Raw genomic sequence first — 17,232 nt, 5'->3', positions numbered from 1 at the left:
CCCCAGTCAAGTCACAGCTCAATTCTGGTCAGGGCTACAGGGACTCTAATCCAAACTGTTCTTCGGCAGATCAACCAGGCTACACTCTGGAACTCTGCATTTAATTAGTATTATGGTACCCTTCCTCTAAATAACCCAGTGGTGTGTTTTATCCTCAGCCATCCTTGCCAGGCTGAAAAAGGCTCAGTGGCCCCAAACCAGGCAATTCCCCCCCCCTCAGGGCAGAGCAGAATTTTGAGTGATACTTGTCTCTAACCACAACACACTTCCTCTGCCACTCAGTTTAGAAGACGGTGGGTAAATGGCATGTTAAAGACAAGCCTTCTTCCAAAACTTGTATATGTGAGTTTTGGTCCCTCAAAACTATTTGAATATCTTATTCCAGGAAAGCAAGAAAAAGAAAGGTGTCTTTCCTGCTTATGCATTGCTTCTTGCTCCCTTTTTTCTGTGACTTGGCGTAGAGAAAAGGACTAGAGAAAGGTCACACATTGTATAGTAGCTCAATTTGAGGAGCGCAAGCCTGATGTAGTGGTTAAGAGCAGTGGAGTCTGATCTGGAGAACCGGGTTTGATTCCCCACTCCTCCACACGAGCAGCGGAGGCTAATCTGGTGAACTGGATGTGTTTCCCCACTCTTACACGTGAAGCCAGCTGGGTGACCTTGGGCCAGTCACAGTTCTATTAAGAGCTCTCTCAGCCCCACCTACCTCGCATGGTGTCTGTTGTGGGGAGGGGAAGGAGATTGTAAGCCGGTTTGAGTCTCCCTTAAGTGGTAGAGAAAGTTGGCATATTAAAAACCAACTCTTGTTCTAAAAGACCAATAAGATTTTCAGGGTATAGAATTATGAAATTGGAAGGTATCATCAGGGTCATCTAGTCCAACCCCCTGCACAATGCAGGAAATTCACAAGTACCTCCCCCCACACACCCCCAGTGACCCCTACTCCAGGCCCAGATGCCCAAGATGCCCTCCCTCTTATGATCTTCCTAAAGTCATAGAATCAGCATTGCTGACAGATGGCCATCTAGCCTCTGCTTAAAACCCTCCAGGGAAGGAGAGCTCACCACCTCCCCAGGAAGCCTGTTCCACTGAGGAACCCCTCCAACAGTTAGGAAATTCTTCCTAATATCTAGAGGAAGCTCTTTTGATATAATTTCAACCCGTTGGCTCTGGTCCGATTTTCTGGGGCAACAGAAAACAATTCGGCACCATCTTCTATATGACAGCCCTTCCAGTACTTGAAGATGGTTATCATATCCCCTCTCAGTCTTCCCCTCTACAGGCTAAACATACCAAGCTCCTTAACCTTTCCTCACAGGATTGGATTTAATTCACAGTGGGTGGCCATGTTAGTCTGTCTGCAGTAGTAGAAAAGGGCAAGAGTCCAGTAGCACCTTAAAGACTAACAAAAAATATTTTCTGGTAGGGTATGAGCTTTCGTGAGCCACAGCTCACTTCTTCAGATGAAGAAAATATTTTTGTTAGTCTTTAAGGTGCTACTGGACTCTTGCCCTTTTCTAGGATTGGATTTGGGCTTTCCAGAGGCAAAGCTCCCTTCGTCAAATAGGAGATACTGTTTAAGGAAACTTCTCGGACACGTATCCACTGTTATTTTTAATCAGTACAGATTTATCCTTCTAGATTTTTTTTAACGCCTTAAAGTGACAAGTTCGTCAAATCAGAGATCGAGGAGAGGGAGGGAGGTGATCCAATCACTTCGCAGCGCGGGATTTTCAAACCGCTTCCCTCTCCAAGGACTCCGCCTCTCGCTGTTCATGCAAGCAAAGCCAGCTCGGCTCTAACTCCGACGCCTTCAGCATCGTTCGCCCCCGGCTGCGCAGCCGCCGAGGCAGTTAGGTGGGGGCTAGAATCGTCCCCGTCCCGCCCCCCCACTACCCCACACCGGCGGGTGTCTTCTCGGAAGGTTTCTGCAGGGAGAGCTGCCCAGGACTGTGATTGGTTTCCGTGTAAACATTCATACAATCATTCGGTGTGGGGCGGGAAAGGGTAGTTCCAAAATTACGAGATAATCTTATTTATTTTTTAAATAAACCCTTTGTGGGTCTAATTAGATTTATCTTGCCCCCCCTTTGTAGGAAAATTTCCTTGGCCGAAATAAAACATCGGATTGTTACCCCCGGTTAACAGGGACACACGTGGTTGTGAAACTCATACAAAGGCGGGGGTGGGTGGGTTAAAGCGCTTGCGATTTGGAACAATCAAGCCAGACAAATTATATTGCACAAGTAGAAAAGGGCAAGAGTCCAGTAGCACCCTAAAGACTAACAAAAATATTTTTCTGGTAGGGTATGAGCTTTCGTGAGCCACAGCTCAGTTCTTCAGATACAGATAAAGCTACCAGAAAATATTTTTGTTAAGTCTTTAAGGCTTGCCCTTTTCTACTACTGCAGACAGACTAACACGGCTACCCACTGTGAATTACATTGCACAAATGTTTAATGTTGCACAAAGGAAGGGGGTTCGTGTGCTTTCGATTTTGAACCATAAAGCAAGACAAAAGGGGGAGGGGAAACCCGGCAGACGTAACTTCCAAAATTAGATGGTGATTTTTGAATGCGCCTAGAAGTCAGCGAAGGACGAGGAAAAACAGCAACACGAAGTTTTACGTAGACGTACAGGGATAAAAATAATCTTGTTAAAGAGGCATGGTGGGTCTCGAAGGCCAGATCACCCCACCAGAGAAGCGGGTTCTCGTCTCGTCCCCCTCCCTGGGAGATAATTCACAGTGGGTAGCCGTGTTAGTCTGCCTGCAGTAGCAGAAAAGGGCAAGAGTCCAGTAGCACCTTAAAAACTAGCAAAAATATTTTCTGGTAGGGTAGGAGCTTTCGCGAGCCACAGCTCTCAGGTATCTGAAGAAGCGAGCTGTGGCTCGCGAAAGCTCCTACCCTACCAGAAAATATTTTTTCAAAAAGGGCAAGAGTCCAGTAGCACCTTAAAGACTCACAAAAATATTTTCTGGTAGGGTAGGAGCTTTCGCGAGCCACAGCTCACTTCTTCAGATACAGCTAGAAAATATTTTTGTGAGTCTTTAAGGTGCTACTGGACTCTTGCCCTCCCTGGGAGGTCTTTGAAAGGGACTTTGGCCATCGGTCCCGTGGAAAAGAACAAGACCTCAGAGGGCTCCGGGAAAGGGATGCAAGCTGGAAAGCCACGCCGGGAAGGGGCGGGGGAAAGTGCCCCAAAGCCTGCTGACCAATCCCGGACAACCCCGCGAAATTCAAACTCTGAAACGGAGACGCCGATCTCCCCCAGCCAATGGGGAGAGGGGGCTTGGGCTATAAATTCTCCGCCGCCAGGCGCTCCTCTTCATTCAGCCGCGTCCCCGGCGAGGAAGGAGGATGGCTCGTACCAAGCAGACGGCTCGCAAGTCCACCGGCGGGAAGGCGCCTCGCAAGCAGCTCGCCACCAAGGCCGCGCGTAAAAGCGCGCCGGCCACGGGCGGCGTGAAGAAGCCCCACCGCTACCGCCCGGGCACCGTGGCCCTGCGGGAGATCCGCCGCTACCAGAAGTCCACCGAGCTGCTCATCCGCAAGCTGCCTTTCCAGCGGCTGGTGAGGGAGATCGCCCAGGACTTCAAGACCGACCTGCGCTTCCAGAGCTCGGCCGTCATGGCCCTCCAGGAGGCCAGCGAGGCGTACCTGGTGGGCCTCTTCGAGGACACCAACCTGTGCGCCATCCACGCCAAGAGGGTCACCATCATGCCCAAGGACATCCAGCTGGCGCGACGCATCCGCGGAGAGAGGGCTTGAATTTCCCCCCCCTTCCAGCTGCCGGCAACAAAGTAACCCAAAGGCTCTTTTAAGGGCCACCCACAAAACCCGGAAAAGAGCTTGTTATTTGCAACCTTGTTTCTCGTGAGACGCTAGAGAGCTGCTGGATGGATGGGAAATGTATGTAGTAGTATTTTGGGGTTTTCTTAAAAATGTGTGTACCCAGACAACCTGTACTTGCTCTTCAGGCTCTATTGATTCATTAGCTCATGCTCTTGGAATGCCGCGTCTGAGGAATTGAGATCACGTTATATCTTTCCCCTTTTAACATATAAATCTAATGCCTCTGTGTCCGGCAATTCCTTTTTTATTAAGAGACCGGGATCCCAAGGCTACATTGTCAGTGGCAAGATTTATTTCAGTCCTTTTTCCCCTCAAGCATTAGATCTAAAATTACGCTGCTCAAGATCAATGTATCAAGGAGCAATCTCAGGGATAAAGGAAAGGAAAAATGTGCGTGTGAAATGCCATCAAGTCACTCCCGACTCATGGCAACCCTATGAATCAATGTCCTCCAAAACGTCCTATCTTTTAACAGCCTTGCTCTGGTCCTGCAAATTGAGGGCTATGGGTTCCTTAACAGCACTGGTTCCCAAACATTTGCAGCCACCAGCCCTTTGGTTCCACAAACTCCACGGCCATTTATGCATGGGTGGTTTTGCTTTGGGTTTGCCGCTCTCTAGATGCACATTTCCCCCATCCGGATTCTCAGAACTCTGCATGGGGGCTTATGGTTGAGTTCTGAGAATCTGGATGGGGAAAATGTGCATCTAAAGAGTGGCAAGTCCAAGGCAAAACTGCCCATGCATAAATGGCCAACCCCAGCGCCCACTACCCTATCCTATAAAAAGCATTATTCAAAATAGGGGTTTGCATCACTCACTAAAGAAGGCCTTCTCTCCACTCACCCCCACCCCCACCAAACGCTAGGAAAAATAACCACTAGAAAAATCACAGGATGTGGTGATGGCTGCCAACTTGGAAGGCTTGAAGAGGGGAGTGGACATGTTCATAGAGGAGAGGGCTATTCATGGCTACTAGTACAAATGGATACTAGTCATGAGGCATACCTATTCTCTCCAGGATCAGAGGCGCATGTCTATTACATTAGGTGCTGTGGAACACAGGCAGGACAATGCTGCTGCAGTCGTCTTGCTTGTGGGCTTCCTAGAGGCACCTGGTTGGCCCCTGTGTGAACAGACTGCTGGACTTGATGGGCCTGGGTCTGATCCAGCATGGCCTTTCTTATATTCTCATTTAATGGCTGTGTTTCAAAAGTAGGGTTTGGAATGCTTGGATTTTAGCAAGTAAGGCATTCTTTATGCGTCTGGCCTCAGCAGCTGCAATTACTATAGGTTCCTTGAGAGCATAGTATCAGAGTTGGAAGGGACCACCAGGGTCATCTAGTCCAACCCCCTGCACAATGCAGGAAATTCACAACTACCTCCACACCCCCAGTGACCCCAACTCCATGGCCAAGATGCCCTCCCTCTGCCTAAGGTCATAGAACCAGCATTGCTGACAGATGGCCATCTAACCTCTTCTTAAACACCTCTTCTTACGAACAGCTGTATAGTTCTAGGAGGAGGAGCTGGTTTCTTGAACCATACTGAATTGGATGGAGGATACAGAGGCTATTTGCTTGCCTCTGTAAAAAGCAGGGAACTCCGGTTACTGGACTTCAGGTGAAGGTTCCCTGTAGGCTGAGGAACTTCCTGATTGGATGCTGCGGGCAGGAGCTGCTTTCTGATTGGCGGAGGACCACAGCAACCGTCCGAAGCGGGCCTTTCCCACCCACACGCTGCATTTCCTGCCTTTGGAGAGAGAACTAATAATAAAAAACACACACGCCACAAACACACCCTCAGCTGGAGACATCTTGTTGCAACCTGAGATTCAGCAGGGACCGGATAATTGCAGGCTAGGGAACAATTGCTTCTTTCTTTGGAAAACTACAAGGGCAGAACTTGGAACCTTTCCTGCATCTATTTAGAACCTTTCCCTTATTAGAAAGGAAGGGGGGGGGAATCCTCTGCATGTGCAGCCAGATAAGGGATGCTAGATACATTTTCTGTGCATCAGTTTCCCTAATTTTTATTATTATTATCATTATTCCTGGCCCTAATCCTTGTCTTTTGCCTTTGAGAGAGGAGGAGGAGGAAGAAGAGTTGGTTTTCATATGCCAACTTTCTCTACCACTTAAGGGAGACTCAAACCGGCTTACGACCCCCTTCCCTTCCCCCCCAACAGACACCATGTGAGATAGGTGGGGGCGAGAGAGCTGTGACTAGCCCAAGGTCACCCAGCTGGCTTCGTGTGGAGGAGTGGGGAAACGCATTGAGATTGGAAGCATTCCTTTTTAAATAAAACATGTGATCTGACAAACACTGGAGTTTTCAGCTTTCCGCAGCTATGCATCTCTAGAAGTTCAGTCTCTGAGAGGCCCTTTTTCAGCCTGCCTTTCTACTACATCACAGGTGAAGTGTCACTTTTTTATTTGTCCAGCACTAAATTTGTAGCCTCATTTTCCTCTTTTTAGGAGTAGAGAGCAAGGGCCACGGTTCTGACCTCCTCCTAATGACCATGCAAGGTGGGTTAGACTGAGCCAAAGCACAGCTGGCCCAAGGTGACCTTTTGAAATTCATAACTGAGTACATATCTGAACCCAGCTCATTCCAGTCCCAGTGCCTTGTCTATTAAAGGGACAAGGCATTTTTTCTTCAGGCCTGTTGGAATAACCCCCAAAAGCAGCCCTTATGTTTTTGGTTCGCCTTCATGACAACTTATCAGGCCATGGGCAGGAAGGAGGGAATCCATGTTTGATATTCAAACTGAGGAACTGAGATCAGCCCACAGGCAATAGAAAAGAAGAAGAATTGGTTTTTATATGCCGACTTTCTCTACCACTTAAGGAAGAATCAAACCAGCTTACAATCACCTTCCCTTTCCCCACCCCACAACAGACACCCTGTGAGGTGGGTGGGGCTGAGAGAGTGTGACTAGCTGGGTGACAAATAAGGTCACCCAGTAGGCTTTTTGTGTAGGAATGGGGAAACAAATCCAGTTCACCAGATGAGCCTCCGCCGCCCATGTGGAAGAGTGGGGAATCAAACCCGTTCTCCAGATCAGACTCCACCGCTCCAAACCACCGCTCTTAACCACTACACCATGCTGGCTCTCCTCACTGAGTGAAGCTGACTCAACTCCCAGGGAAGTAGCCAGGTTCTCCTGGGGGGTGGGGCTGGATATACACCCCCTTGACAATAGTTCCATCTTTTGGCTTCTTAAGAGCTCATCACAATTCAGGCCATGTTTGAAGACTGAGGTTTGCTGGACAATAAATTACCTTTTAAGACCATCCAGGAATCTGCCTGACCATAAGGCATTCCCTGGAAACTTAATCACAGGTGAGTCCAGAGCCATCAGCTATCTTTGTTAATCAGGTTTGCCACTCTGGTAATTCAACCCAGGGAGGGCCATCAAAGCACAACTCAGCCAGTGCCCAGGTAACTGATTCACACCACCTATGACATCTCGATGTGGCTTCTCACCCTACCCTATGGTGCAAAGTGCCATCAAGTTACATACACACACACACATGAATTCCAGGGAAGATGTGTCATGCATATACATCTCCTTTCTAGTGGCTACAGTTTGAACCGAGGCAGCCAAGCAACATGACTGAATACCTGGGTGTCATCTTCGGCTTCTGACCATCTTCAATTCTGTCTCCAATTTCCAATCAAGATCATTTCAACCAGTGTGTTTTCCTTGCACATTGGATTTGAATTAGACTGATTATATACATGAAGAACTCACGGAGTATTCTAGGTGGTTTTGAATGGCATCTGTAATGTTATCCTTCGTAGTATTTTTATAGTGTTGTGCATTGATATTTTGGGATTGCATTATAAAATTGTTATTTAGGATCTTCCATATACTTGGTGGCCTTGTGGGGCTGATATTTCTTTGCTGTAAGCTTTGCACCATTGGTTGTGTATTTTGCAGTGCCTTATAACATCTATTCATCCTGTAATAACATCCTTGCTGAAATAGAAACAATAGCTGGGTACAATTGTGGGAAGTGAACTTTCTCTCTTACAGTGGTGGTTTGCCAAAAGGTCGACCTCTATGCCTTTGACCAGCTATGCCTCTGACCATCTCTAGTTATACCACTAAGAAAAGTTCTGGTCTGGCATTTTGCAGTGAAGGAATGTTGTTTACATTCATCTATAAAATACAAGGCACGTTCGCACATGCCAAATAATGCACTTTCAATCTGCTGTCAATGCTCTTTGCCGCTGGATTTTACTGTGTGAAACGGCAAAATCCACTTGCAAACTATTGTTAAATTGCATTGAAAGTGGATTAAAAGTGCATTATTCAGCATGTGTGAAAGCGCCATTAAGTTGCCTACTAATGAATTTAGAGAGGCTCCTGTGATGACCCCCAAGTCGGCACTGGTTTTCTCCCATTTGCGCAAATGTGTGTTTGGGTATATGTTACTGAATATTGTTTTCCTGTTATATGCATTGGTTCTCATAAGTAAAGCTATATCTCTAGATTTCAAGGTTTCTCTCTGAGTCCATTCTTACATGCAGCTTGATTCGAACCTGGAGTTCCCCCACAATAACAGAGTCAAATAATTCTGGGATCCGGGAGAAAGAAAAAGACCCCAAACCCAAACTGTTATTTGGGATTATCTTTGGGGGGGGGGGGCTCATGGCTCAGTGGTAACCATCTCCTTGGTATGCAGAAAGGCCCAGGTTCAATCCCTAGCATCTCCAGTTAAAGGGACTAGGCAGGTAGGTGATGTGAAAGACCTCTGCCTGAGACCCTGGAGATCCACTGCGGGTCTGAGCAGACAATACTGACTTTGATTGACCAAAGGTCTGATTCAGTATAAGGCAGTTTCATGTGACCCAAGTAAGTGGGAGTACTGATATTTTTCAGTTCTGTGATATCCAGGTCTGAAAAATACTGACTTTCCATGGTGTGAATCCCTACTTATTTTGAAAATCTACTGCTCAGTTTAGTAGGCCTTTCCAGCCTACAATTTCAGTAGCAGGCCATCCCTAGGGCAAAGAATTCACACCTTCCATTCCATCAGTTATTTTAAAAGATCCAGTGTGGTGTTGTGGTTAGTGGGGCTGGGCTAGATTCTGGGAGAGCAAATCGCAGCTCCTTCATGATACTGCGTGACCGTAGGTCAGTCACACTTTCTCTGCCTACCCACCTCACAGGGTTGTTTTGAGAATAAAATGGAGAAGAGAATGATATTAACCCACCTTGGGTCTCCGCTGGAGGGGAAAGGCAGGGCATATATGAAATTCATAAGTAATAATTGTGTGTCTAACACTGTTCAGTTTACTGAAATGCTCGAGTCAAGGCTACATCCAGGAATGATATAAAACAAGTGAGTAAATGCATTGTATTGCAAAAGGGAGGAGGCTGTGGCTCAGTGGTAGAGCATCTGTTTGATATGCAGAAGGTCCCAGGTTCAATCCCCGGCATCTCCAGTTAAAGTATCCAGGCAAGTAGGTGATGTGAAAGACCTCAGCCTGAGACCCTGGAGAGCTGCTGCCAGTCTGAGTAGACAATACTGACTTCAATGGACCAAGGGTCTGATTCAGTAGAAGACAGCTTCATGTGTTCATGTGACCTTGTGAACATAAACAGGTTCTCTAACAAAAAGAAGATCAGAACACTGCAGTCCCAGACAAAGGTTACACTCTTCTAAGCCCATTGTCTTCAACAGACATAGAAGGGTGTAACTCTGTTTAGGACTGCACGATCAGCATTGTAGGGGAGGGTGAGTAAGCAACAACCCCTTGATACACTCCTCCTTGTAACTAGTAAACGCACACAGATGGCTTTTTCATTCCTCCTCCTCCCACTGGGCTAGGAGAGGCCGGCTTCCAAGATCAGCTTATGGTCTAATGGTGAGAAATGGTTGACAATGAGGAAATTGAAATTGTTGAAGACTTTCTATTCCTTGGCTCCACCATCAACCAAAAGGGAGACTGCAGCCAAGAAATCAGAAGGAGATTGAGACTGGGAAGGGCAGCCATGAAGGAGCTAGAAAAGATTTTGAAGTGTAAGGATGTGTCACTGGCCATCAAGACTAGATTAATTCGTGCCATCGTATTCCCTATTACTATGTATGGGTGTGAAAGCTGGACAGTGAAGAAAGCTGATAGGAAGAAAATAGATACCTTTGAAATGTGGTGTTGGAGGAGAGCGTCACGGATTCCGTGGACTGCCAAAAAAACAAATCCGTGGGTTATAGATCAAATCAAGCCTGAACTGACCCTAGAAGCTAAAATGACTAAACTGGAGCTATCGTATTTTGGTCACGTCATGAGACGACAAGAGTCACCGGAAAAGACAATCATGCTAGGAAAAGTTGAGGGCAGCAGGAAAAGAGGAAAACCCAACAAGAGATGGATTGACTCAATAAAGGAAGCCACAGCCTTCAATTTGCAAGATTTGAGCAAGGCTGTCAAAGATAGGACATTTTGGAGGACTTTCATTCATAGGGTGGCCATGAGTCGGAAGCGACTTGACGGCACTTAACACACACACACACACACCCCTCCCCCACTTTAATTTTACAGCTACAACATTATTGTGAGTGAGCTGGCTTCCAGATGCTAATTGGACTTTTAAAACTGTTTTCACACTAGGCAATTCTGGAAGAAAAAGAATAAGAGATTTTAGGCCTGAACATTAGCAGCGCCTACTGAATACACAATACCATGATTTTACTTTGAAATTCCTTTTAACTTTGTTTAATTTTGTTATTGATTCCCCCCCCCCCCTCAAAAAAGTCAAGGATTCAGTTTATACATATAGACTTTGGATTATGTTCCCTACTAGGTTTTTGGAGAAACTGGCAGGTAAACAAAAGCATGATGTTGGCACCTGCTAACCTCACAAAAGAGATCCTCAGTCCTTTTTTTTTGAAATGGAACACTGGAGTATCTCAAATGCCAAGATTTAAGAGATCTAGGCAGTGCCTGCGTTAAAAGACTGAGAATTATTTAAACACCTGAACTGTAGCAGCACCAACTGAACACACAGCAATAACAGGAGTCTACTTAGAAATTCCTGTAACTTTTCAAGTAGTTTTCATTTATGTTACTGATCCCCCCACCCACCCAAAATCAAGGATGCAGTTTCTACCTAGACTTTGGATTACGTTCTCTACTAGGTTTTTGGAGAAACGGGCAGGTAAACAAAATGTGACTAACCTCACAAGAGATCCTCAGTTCTTTTTTCTGAAACAGGGACACTGGAGTACCTCAAATGCCAAGATTTAAGAGATCTAGGCAGTGCTTTAGCAAATTATTTTAACACCTGAATTAAACGCGTGATCCGTTTTAACACCTGAACCATAACACCAACTGAACCCACAGCAGTAACAAGTCTTCATAGAAATGCCTTTAACTTTTCAAGCAGTTTTCATTTAATGCATGTTGCTGATCCCCCCCCCCCAAAAAAAAGTCAAGGATGCAGTTTATACGTACACTTTTGATTTGTTTCCTGCTATATTTTGGAGACGTGGCAGGTAAACAAAACTGTGACGTTGGTACCTGCCAACCTCGCAAGAGATCCTCAGTTCTTTTTGGGAAGCGGTGGGCGGCTCTGAAAAGAGCCTTTGGGTTTAAGATGCAGAAGGGACTTCTTTCTTGTTTCCGGGTTAAAAACGCTGCCTTCACTTGCCCTTGGCCTTGTGGCTCTCGGTCTTCTTGGGCAGCAGGACGGCCTGGATGTTGGGCAGGACCCCCCCCTGGGCGATGGTGACCTTGCCCAGCAGCTTGTTGAGCTCCTCGTCGTTGCGGATGGCCAGCTGGAGGTGGCGGGGGATGATGCGCGTCTTCTTGTTGTCGCGGGCGGCGTTGCCGGCCAGCTCGAGGATCTCGGCCGTCAGGTACTCCAGCACGGCGGCCAGGTAGACGGGCGCGCCGGCCCCCACCCGCTCGGCGTAGTTGCCCTTGCGGAGCAGGCGGTGGACGCGGCCCACGGGGAACTGCAGGCCGGCGCGGGAGGAGCGCGACTTGGCCTTGGCCCTCGCTTTGCCCCCTTGCTTGCCGCGGCCAGACATGACGGCGCCACTCAGTCCCGACCTTTGCTAAAGCGAGAGGCGACCCGGCGCAAAGCAAACCACACTGAGCTTCGCAGCAGAGGGGACCAGAGCTTTTATACGTTCCCAGACGCGCTCCTGATTGGCCGCCTTGGAAAATTGGGCTCCGCGCGGCCAATCGGAAAATCGGCTTCTCAGCCCCCGCCAACCGAAGGAGAGGGCTCCGCGGCCGTCCAATGGGGACGGGGAGCGTCGCCGTCGTTTCCATGCGGGTGGGGACGGCGCCAGCCCCTCGACCCAATGCGGGGCGTCGAAGCCGGCGCGCTTGGCTTGCATGGCTGCTTGGCGCTGCGAGCCCTTGGGTCCTTTCCGCGCGATCCGTTTCCTGGTCGCGGGGGGGCGGGAGCCGGATTGGAAAAGGAGTCCTGGCCCTGCAAAGTATCATGCTTAGGTGGGCTACAGAACTATATGCCATTATAAGGGCGGCTTGTTTCTAACACATAACCATTTCTTTCACAGTGGGTAGCCGTGTTAGTCTGTTTGCAGTAGTCAAAAAGGGCAAGAGTCCAGTAGCACCTTAAAGACTAACAAAAATATTTTCTGGTAGGGTATGAGCTTTCGTGAGCCACAGCTCACTTCTTCAGATACGAAGAAGTATATCTGAAGAAGTGAGCTGTGGCTCACGAAAGCTCATACCCTACCAGAAAATATTTTTGTTAGTCTTTAAGGTGCTACTGGACTCTTGCCCTTTTTAACCATTTCTTTGACAGTAGTAGTAAGAGGACCCGGGGTTTGGGGTGGGTGGGGGAGTAGATAGGGGCTTTTTTTTCCCCACATAGAAAGTCCCAGGTCAAAGTCTGCAGTTGTAAGGACTAGGCAACATGCGCTGTGAAAAGTAAGGTTACACAGTACAACATATTCTCTTGTACTGCCCATTTTTCACACAGCTTCAATGCAGCTTAATTAGCTCTCTTCCTCAATTTACTACTGCAATGACTGCTGGAAACGTAGTCCATTTATTGGATGACAAAAGCTTCGAAGGTACCACTCAAGTAGCCGAGTTCCTGGCCAAGATCCTAAAGGAGGGAGAAAGGAGGGGAACCCTTATTTAATTGTTTATTATAAAATTTACTGATGAACTGTGTATTCATTCTTTTTTTTTAGATCCATATCTAGCTGCTTTACCTGTTTGTTTTGTTACTGTAAATGCCAATAAAGGTTCTGTTTTCTGTTCTGTTCTGAAAAGTAAGGTTGCCAACTACCTGGAGGGGGAGACATGCCCTGTCCCTTTAATTTAGCTGTAATCGTATGTTATTGATTGGTGGGGGTAGAATCATAGAGTTGGAAGGGACCACCAGGGTCATCTAGTCCAACCCCCTGTGCAATGCAGGAAATTCATAACTACTACCTTTCACCACACACACACACATTCACTGAGTGACCCCTACTTCATGCCCAGAAGATGGCCAAGATGCCCTCCCTCTCATGGTCTGCCTAAGGTTGTAGAGACAGCATTGCTGACAGATGGCTATCTGGCCTCTGCTTAAAAACCTCCAGGGAAGGGGAGCTCACCACCTCCCGAGTAAGCCTGTTCCACCGAGGAACTGCTCTATGTTGTTTACCTCCATGGCATGAAAAGTGTATCCTGTCTGTGTGTGTTAAATGCCATCAAGTCACTTCTGACTCATGGCCACCCTATGAATCAATGTCCTCCAAAATGTCCTACCTTTAACAGGCAAACTGAGGGCCTGGCTCCCTTGATTGAGTCAATCCATCTCTTGTTGGGTCTTCCTCTTTTCTTGTTGTCTTCAACTTTTCCTAGCATGATTTTCTTTTCCAATGAAAAGTCTCCAGTCTCCTGCCCATTTCCCCATATTAAGCCTCTGTTAAAGGGACGGGATGCTTTTAATCCAGGTCGTTGGCAAGTCTCGTGGAAAGTGTGTTTCATCAAACCAAAGGCCAGTCAGTTGTGGGACTCAGTTTCATTTGCATTCATTTGCAAAGAGGACATTCCATACTGTCAAATAGCCACTGGCTTCTGGCGAGGGGCTTTCAAGGCAAGTGAGAAGAAAACGTGGTTTGCCATTACTTTCCTGTACGGAGTGTTCCTTGGTGGTTTCCCATCCACCAGGGCTATACCATGCCACCTTCCTTCCAGAAGAGAACATCAGGGAGAGAAAAATAGTCTTGGGTGTACTTTTAAAAGCTAGCAGACCCTTTAATTGTATGCATCTTCTTAGACTAGAGCACATTGCATCAGATACCTGGGACTCTGGTCTACAGGATCTTAAGTCTCAACAAATCCTGTCACGTTTTAGGTTCTGTTACATTGAGTTGTAACAAACTGTTACTACCCCAGAAGTAGGGAAAGGTTTGTGCTACACTGTTGATTGCTGTAAGCTAGTCTTCTGCATGGGGAGGTAGTGGCTGCAACGATTAACACATGAACACATGAAGCTGCCTTATCCTGAATCAGACCCTGGGTCCATCAAAGTCAGTATCGTCTACAGACCGGCAGTGGCTCTCCAGGTCTCAGGCTGAGGTCTTTCACATCACCTACTTGCCTAATCCCTTTAACTGGAGATGCCGGGGATTGAACCTGGGACCTTCTGCATGCCAAGCAGACGCTCTACCACTGAGCCACGGCCCCTCCTCAAACAATCACCACTTGTGTTACATGTATATTCCCACAGGGATCTGGTTCAAGCATCTGTCCAAGAAAGCATTGATAAACAGGTCTACTCAGAAAAATTCCAGTCTATTCAATGGGGCTTACTTCCAGGAAAGTGTATTTAGGATCGCACTGTCTGGTGGATAGCAAGTAGTAGTAGAAGAGTTGGTTTTTATATGCCCATTTTCTCTACCACTTAAGGAAGAATCAAACCGGCTTACAATCACCTTCCCTTCTGCTCCCCACAACAGACACCATGTTTGTAAGCTGGTTTGAGTCTCCCTTAAGTGGTAGCGAAAGTCAGCATATAAAAAACAACTTTCTTCTACTTCTACTAGTGCTAGGAAACATCCCTGGGGAAAGCCCTGACCTCTGTACCCTTTTATTGGCTCTCTGGGCACCTGTCTGGCTGCTGTGTTAAAGAGGGATGATTGATTGGATGGACCGGTGGTCTGATCCAGCACAGCCTTTCTTATGCACCCCCATTTTGGTGGAGAGTCTATGGATCGATGCTGTGATCTTCTACATCTAAAAGCTCCTCTTTGCCCAATACCTTCCAAGAAGGTGTGTAAACTTCACATTTATATTTCAGATTGATTTTTCATTGTTTGAGTCACGGCTGTATATCAGATCACCTAGAAACTAATCACCGCAAATTCGAACAGTGAATCTGGCCCACAAGCCTGTAAAATGTGCCTCAATAAGAACATAAGAAAAGCCATGCTGGATCAGACCAAGGTCCATCAAGTCCAGCAGTCTGGTCAACACAGTTGCCAACCAGGTGCCTCTAAGAAGCCCACAAATAAGACAACTGTAGCAGCATTATCCTGCCTGTGTTCCACAGCACCTAATATAATAGGCAAGCTCCTGTGATCTTGGAGAGAATAGGTATGCATCATGACTAGTACTCATTTTGACTAGTAGCCATGGATAGCCCTCTCCTCCGTGAACATGTCCACTCCCCTCTCAAAGCCTTCCAAGAGGGCTGCCATCATTACATCCTGGGGCAGGGAGTTCCACAATTTAACTATGTGTTGTGTGAAGAATACAACAGGGCTGATCTCCAAAACTAACAGGACAGACCAAACAATCCAGCGTCCACCAATGCAGTCCCAAGGCAGCAGCAAAGCAAGCAACTGCTAATAAGAGTGCCTTTACAGTTTGGTAGCAGATGGAGTAAATGATTGTATGGCGTTTTTCACAGTTCATTTCGTTGCAATCGGGCATTCTCGTCTCCCTGTTCTTATCCAGAACAACTGAACTGGGGTGGGGGGGGAGAGGAAAGGCGCCAAATTGCTCTGTCGCAATTAAATTCCAGCAAGCGTTGCCATTGGTCCTTTCGAAATCGCCTCCAACGTTTCATTGGAGAAGGCCTGTGACCTTCGCCTTTTGCCGTCATAGAAGGACCAATGGCAACGCTGGCTGGAATTTAATTGCGCCCTCCTCGCCCCCACCCGTCATGGTCTCAGTTTTCACTCTGGTCGGACCACAAGCGATATAAAAGCGGGCTGCCAGCCCCCAGACGCATTTGGGAAGGTTAGCGAGGAAGTGGAAAGATGTCCGGTCGCGGGAAAGGCGGGAAGGGTCTCGGCAAAGGCGGCGCCAAGCGCCACCGTAAAGTCCTGCGGGACAATATCCAGGGCATTACCAAGCCGGCGATCCGTCGCTTGGCGCGGCGCGGCGGCGTGAAGCGGATCTCCGGGCTGATCTACGAGGAGACCCGCGGCGTGCTGAAGGTCTTCCTGGAGAACGTGATCCGAGACGCCGTCACCTACACCGAGCACGCCAAGAGGAAGACCGTGACCGCCATGGACGTGGTCTACGCCTTGAAGCGCCAGGGCCGCACCCTGTACGGCTTTGGGGGCTAAGTAATTTCGACCCAATGTAGAAACAAAAACTCCAACGGCCCTTTTAAGGGCCACCCACTTACGCAAGAGAAGAGCTGCGTTTACCTTTGGTTTAGTTTTACTTTGTTTCACGTTAAGTCTTTATATACTTTTGGGAATAATTTGCCCAACGTTTCCAGCATTTGTAGATCGGTAGGGAGCCAAAGAGGAGCCCCGTGGCGCAGAGTGGTAAGCTGCAGTACTGCAGTCCAAGCTCTGCTCACGACCTGTGTTCGATCCCGACGGAAGTCGGGTTCAGGTAGCCGGCTCAAGTTTCACTCAGCCTTCCATCCTTCCGAGGTCGGTCAAATGAGAACCCAGCTTGCTGGGGGTAAAGGGAAGATGACTGGGGAAGGCACTGGCAAACCACCCAGTAAACAAAGTCTGCCTAGGAAACGTTATTTTTGTTAGTCTTTAAGGTGCTACTGGACTCTTGCTCTTTTCTACTAGGAAACCCTGGGTCAGGGGACCTTTACCTTTTTTTAGGGAACGAAAACCTTACCCATGTGAGACCACCTACTACTGTTTTCATTCCTAAAATCTGGTTATTTAAAAGGGGGGAAACCACTCTGGTTTTTCTAATTGATGCTGTTTGGCAAGCCCCGATCAAGTGCAGCCGTTTCAACCCTGTTTCCTTGGTTGGGGGAAAGGGTGTTTTTAATGAAGCCTTGAATCTATGGGGCTCTCCCCTGTTCAGTCACATCTGCCGGGGATAGTGACCTTGGGTTCTGGAACTGATTGGTTAGGCACGTTTCCTGAAATCCTCTCCCCCCCCCTTCCCCAAACCAAAACAGTCTG

The 17,232-nt window shown here is 47.6% G+C and overlaps 3 protein-coding genes and 1 non-coding gene across 4 annotated transcripts; 3 read left to right on the top strand and 1 right to left on the bottom strand.

Moving 5' to 3' along the window:
- The first annotated feature begins 3,356 nt into the window (after positions 1–3,356).
- LOC130480315 (histone H3) lies at positions 3,357–3,770 on the top strand. Its single transcript, XM_056852797.1, has one exon. The coding sequence runs from the start codon at positions 3,360–3,362 to the stop codon at positions 3,768–3,770; it is 411 nt and encodes a 136-aa protein (XP_056708775.1). The 5' UTR covers positions 3,357–3,359.
- Positions 3,771–9,237: 5,467 nt separating this feature from the next.
- On the top strand, positions 9,238–9,310 carry TRNAI-GAU (transfer RNA isoleucine (anticodon GAU)). The gene has a single exon. It is a non-coding gene; the product is annotated as a tRNA-Ile (tRNA).
- A 2,197-nt stretch (positions 9,311–11,507) lies between these two features.
- On the bottom strand, positions 11,508–11,904 carry LOC130486539 (histone H2A type 2-C). The gene has a single exon (XM_056859829.1). The coding sequence runs from the start codon at positions 11,896–11,898 to the stop codon at positions 11,509–11,511; it is 390 nt and encodes a 129-aa protein (XP_056715807.1). The 5' UTR covers positions 11,899–11,904; the 3' UTR covers position 11,508.
- Positions 11,905–16,095: 4,191 nt separating this feature from the next.
- LOC130492713 (histone H4) lies at positions 16,096–16,418 on the top strand. Its single transcript, XM_056866479.1, has one exon. It carries the CDS (start codon positions 16,105–16,107, stop codon positions 16,414–16,416), a length of 312 nt encoding a protein of 103 aa, XP_056722457.1. The 5' UTR covers positions 16,096–16,104; the 3' UTR covers positions 16,417–16,418.
- Positions 16,419–17,232: the final 814 nt, after the last annotated feature.

The sequence above is a fragment of the Euleptes europaea genome, chromosome 1, assembly GCF_029931775.1.
Source record: "Euleptes europaea isolate rEulEur1 chromosome 1, rEulEur1.hap1, whole genome shotgun sequence".
In the NCBI taxonomy this organism is placed as follows: domain Eukaryota; kingdom Metazoa; phylum Chordata; class Lepidosauria; order Squamata; family Sphaerodactylidae; genus Euleptes; species Euleptes europaea.
The sequence above is the reverse complement of the archived record's forward strand: the minus strand, read 5'-3'. Positions and strand labels throughout refer to the sequence as shown.

Excerpts from the sequence above, each read along its gene's own strand:
- LOC130492713 (XM_056866479.1), top strand. The coding sequence starts at position 16,105 with ATGTCCGGTCGCGGGAAAGGCGGGAAGGGTCTCGGCAAAGGCGGCGCC.
- LOC130480315 (XM_056852797.1), top strand. The coding sequence starts at position 3,360 with ATGGCTCGTACCAAGCAGACGGCTCGCAAGTCCACCGGCGGGAAGGCG.
- LOC130486539 (XM_056859829.1), bottom strand. The coding sequence starts at position 11,898 with ATGTCTGGCCGCGGCAAGCAAGGGGGCAAAGCGAGGGCCAAGGCCAAG.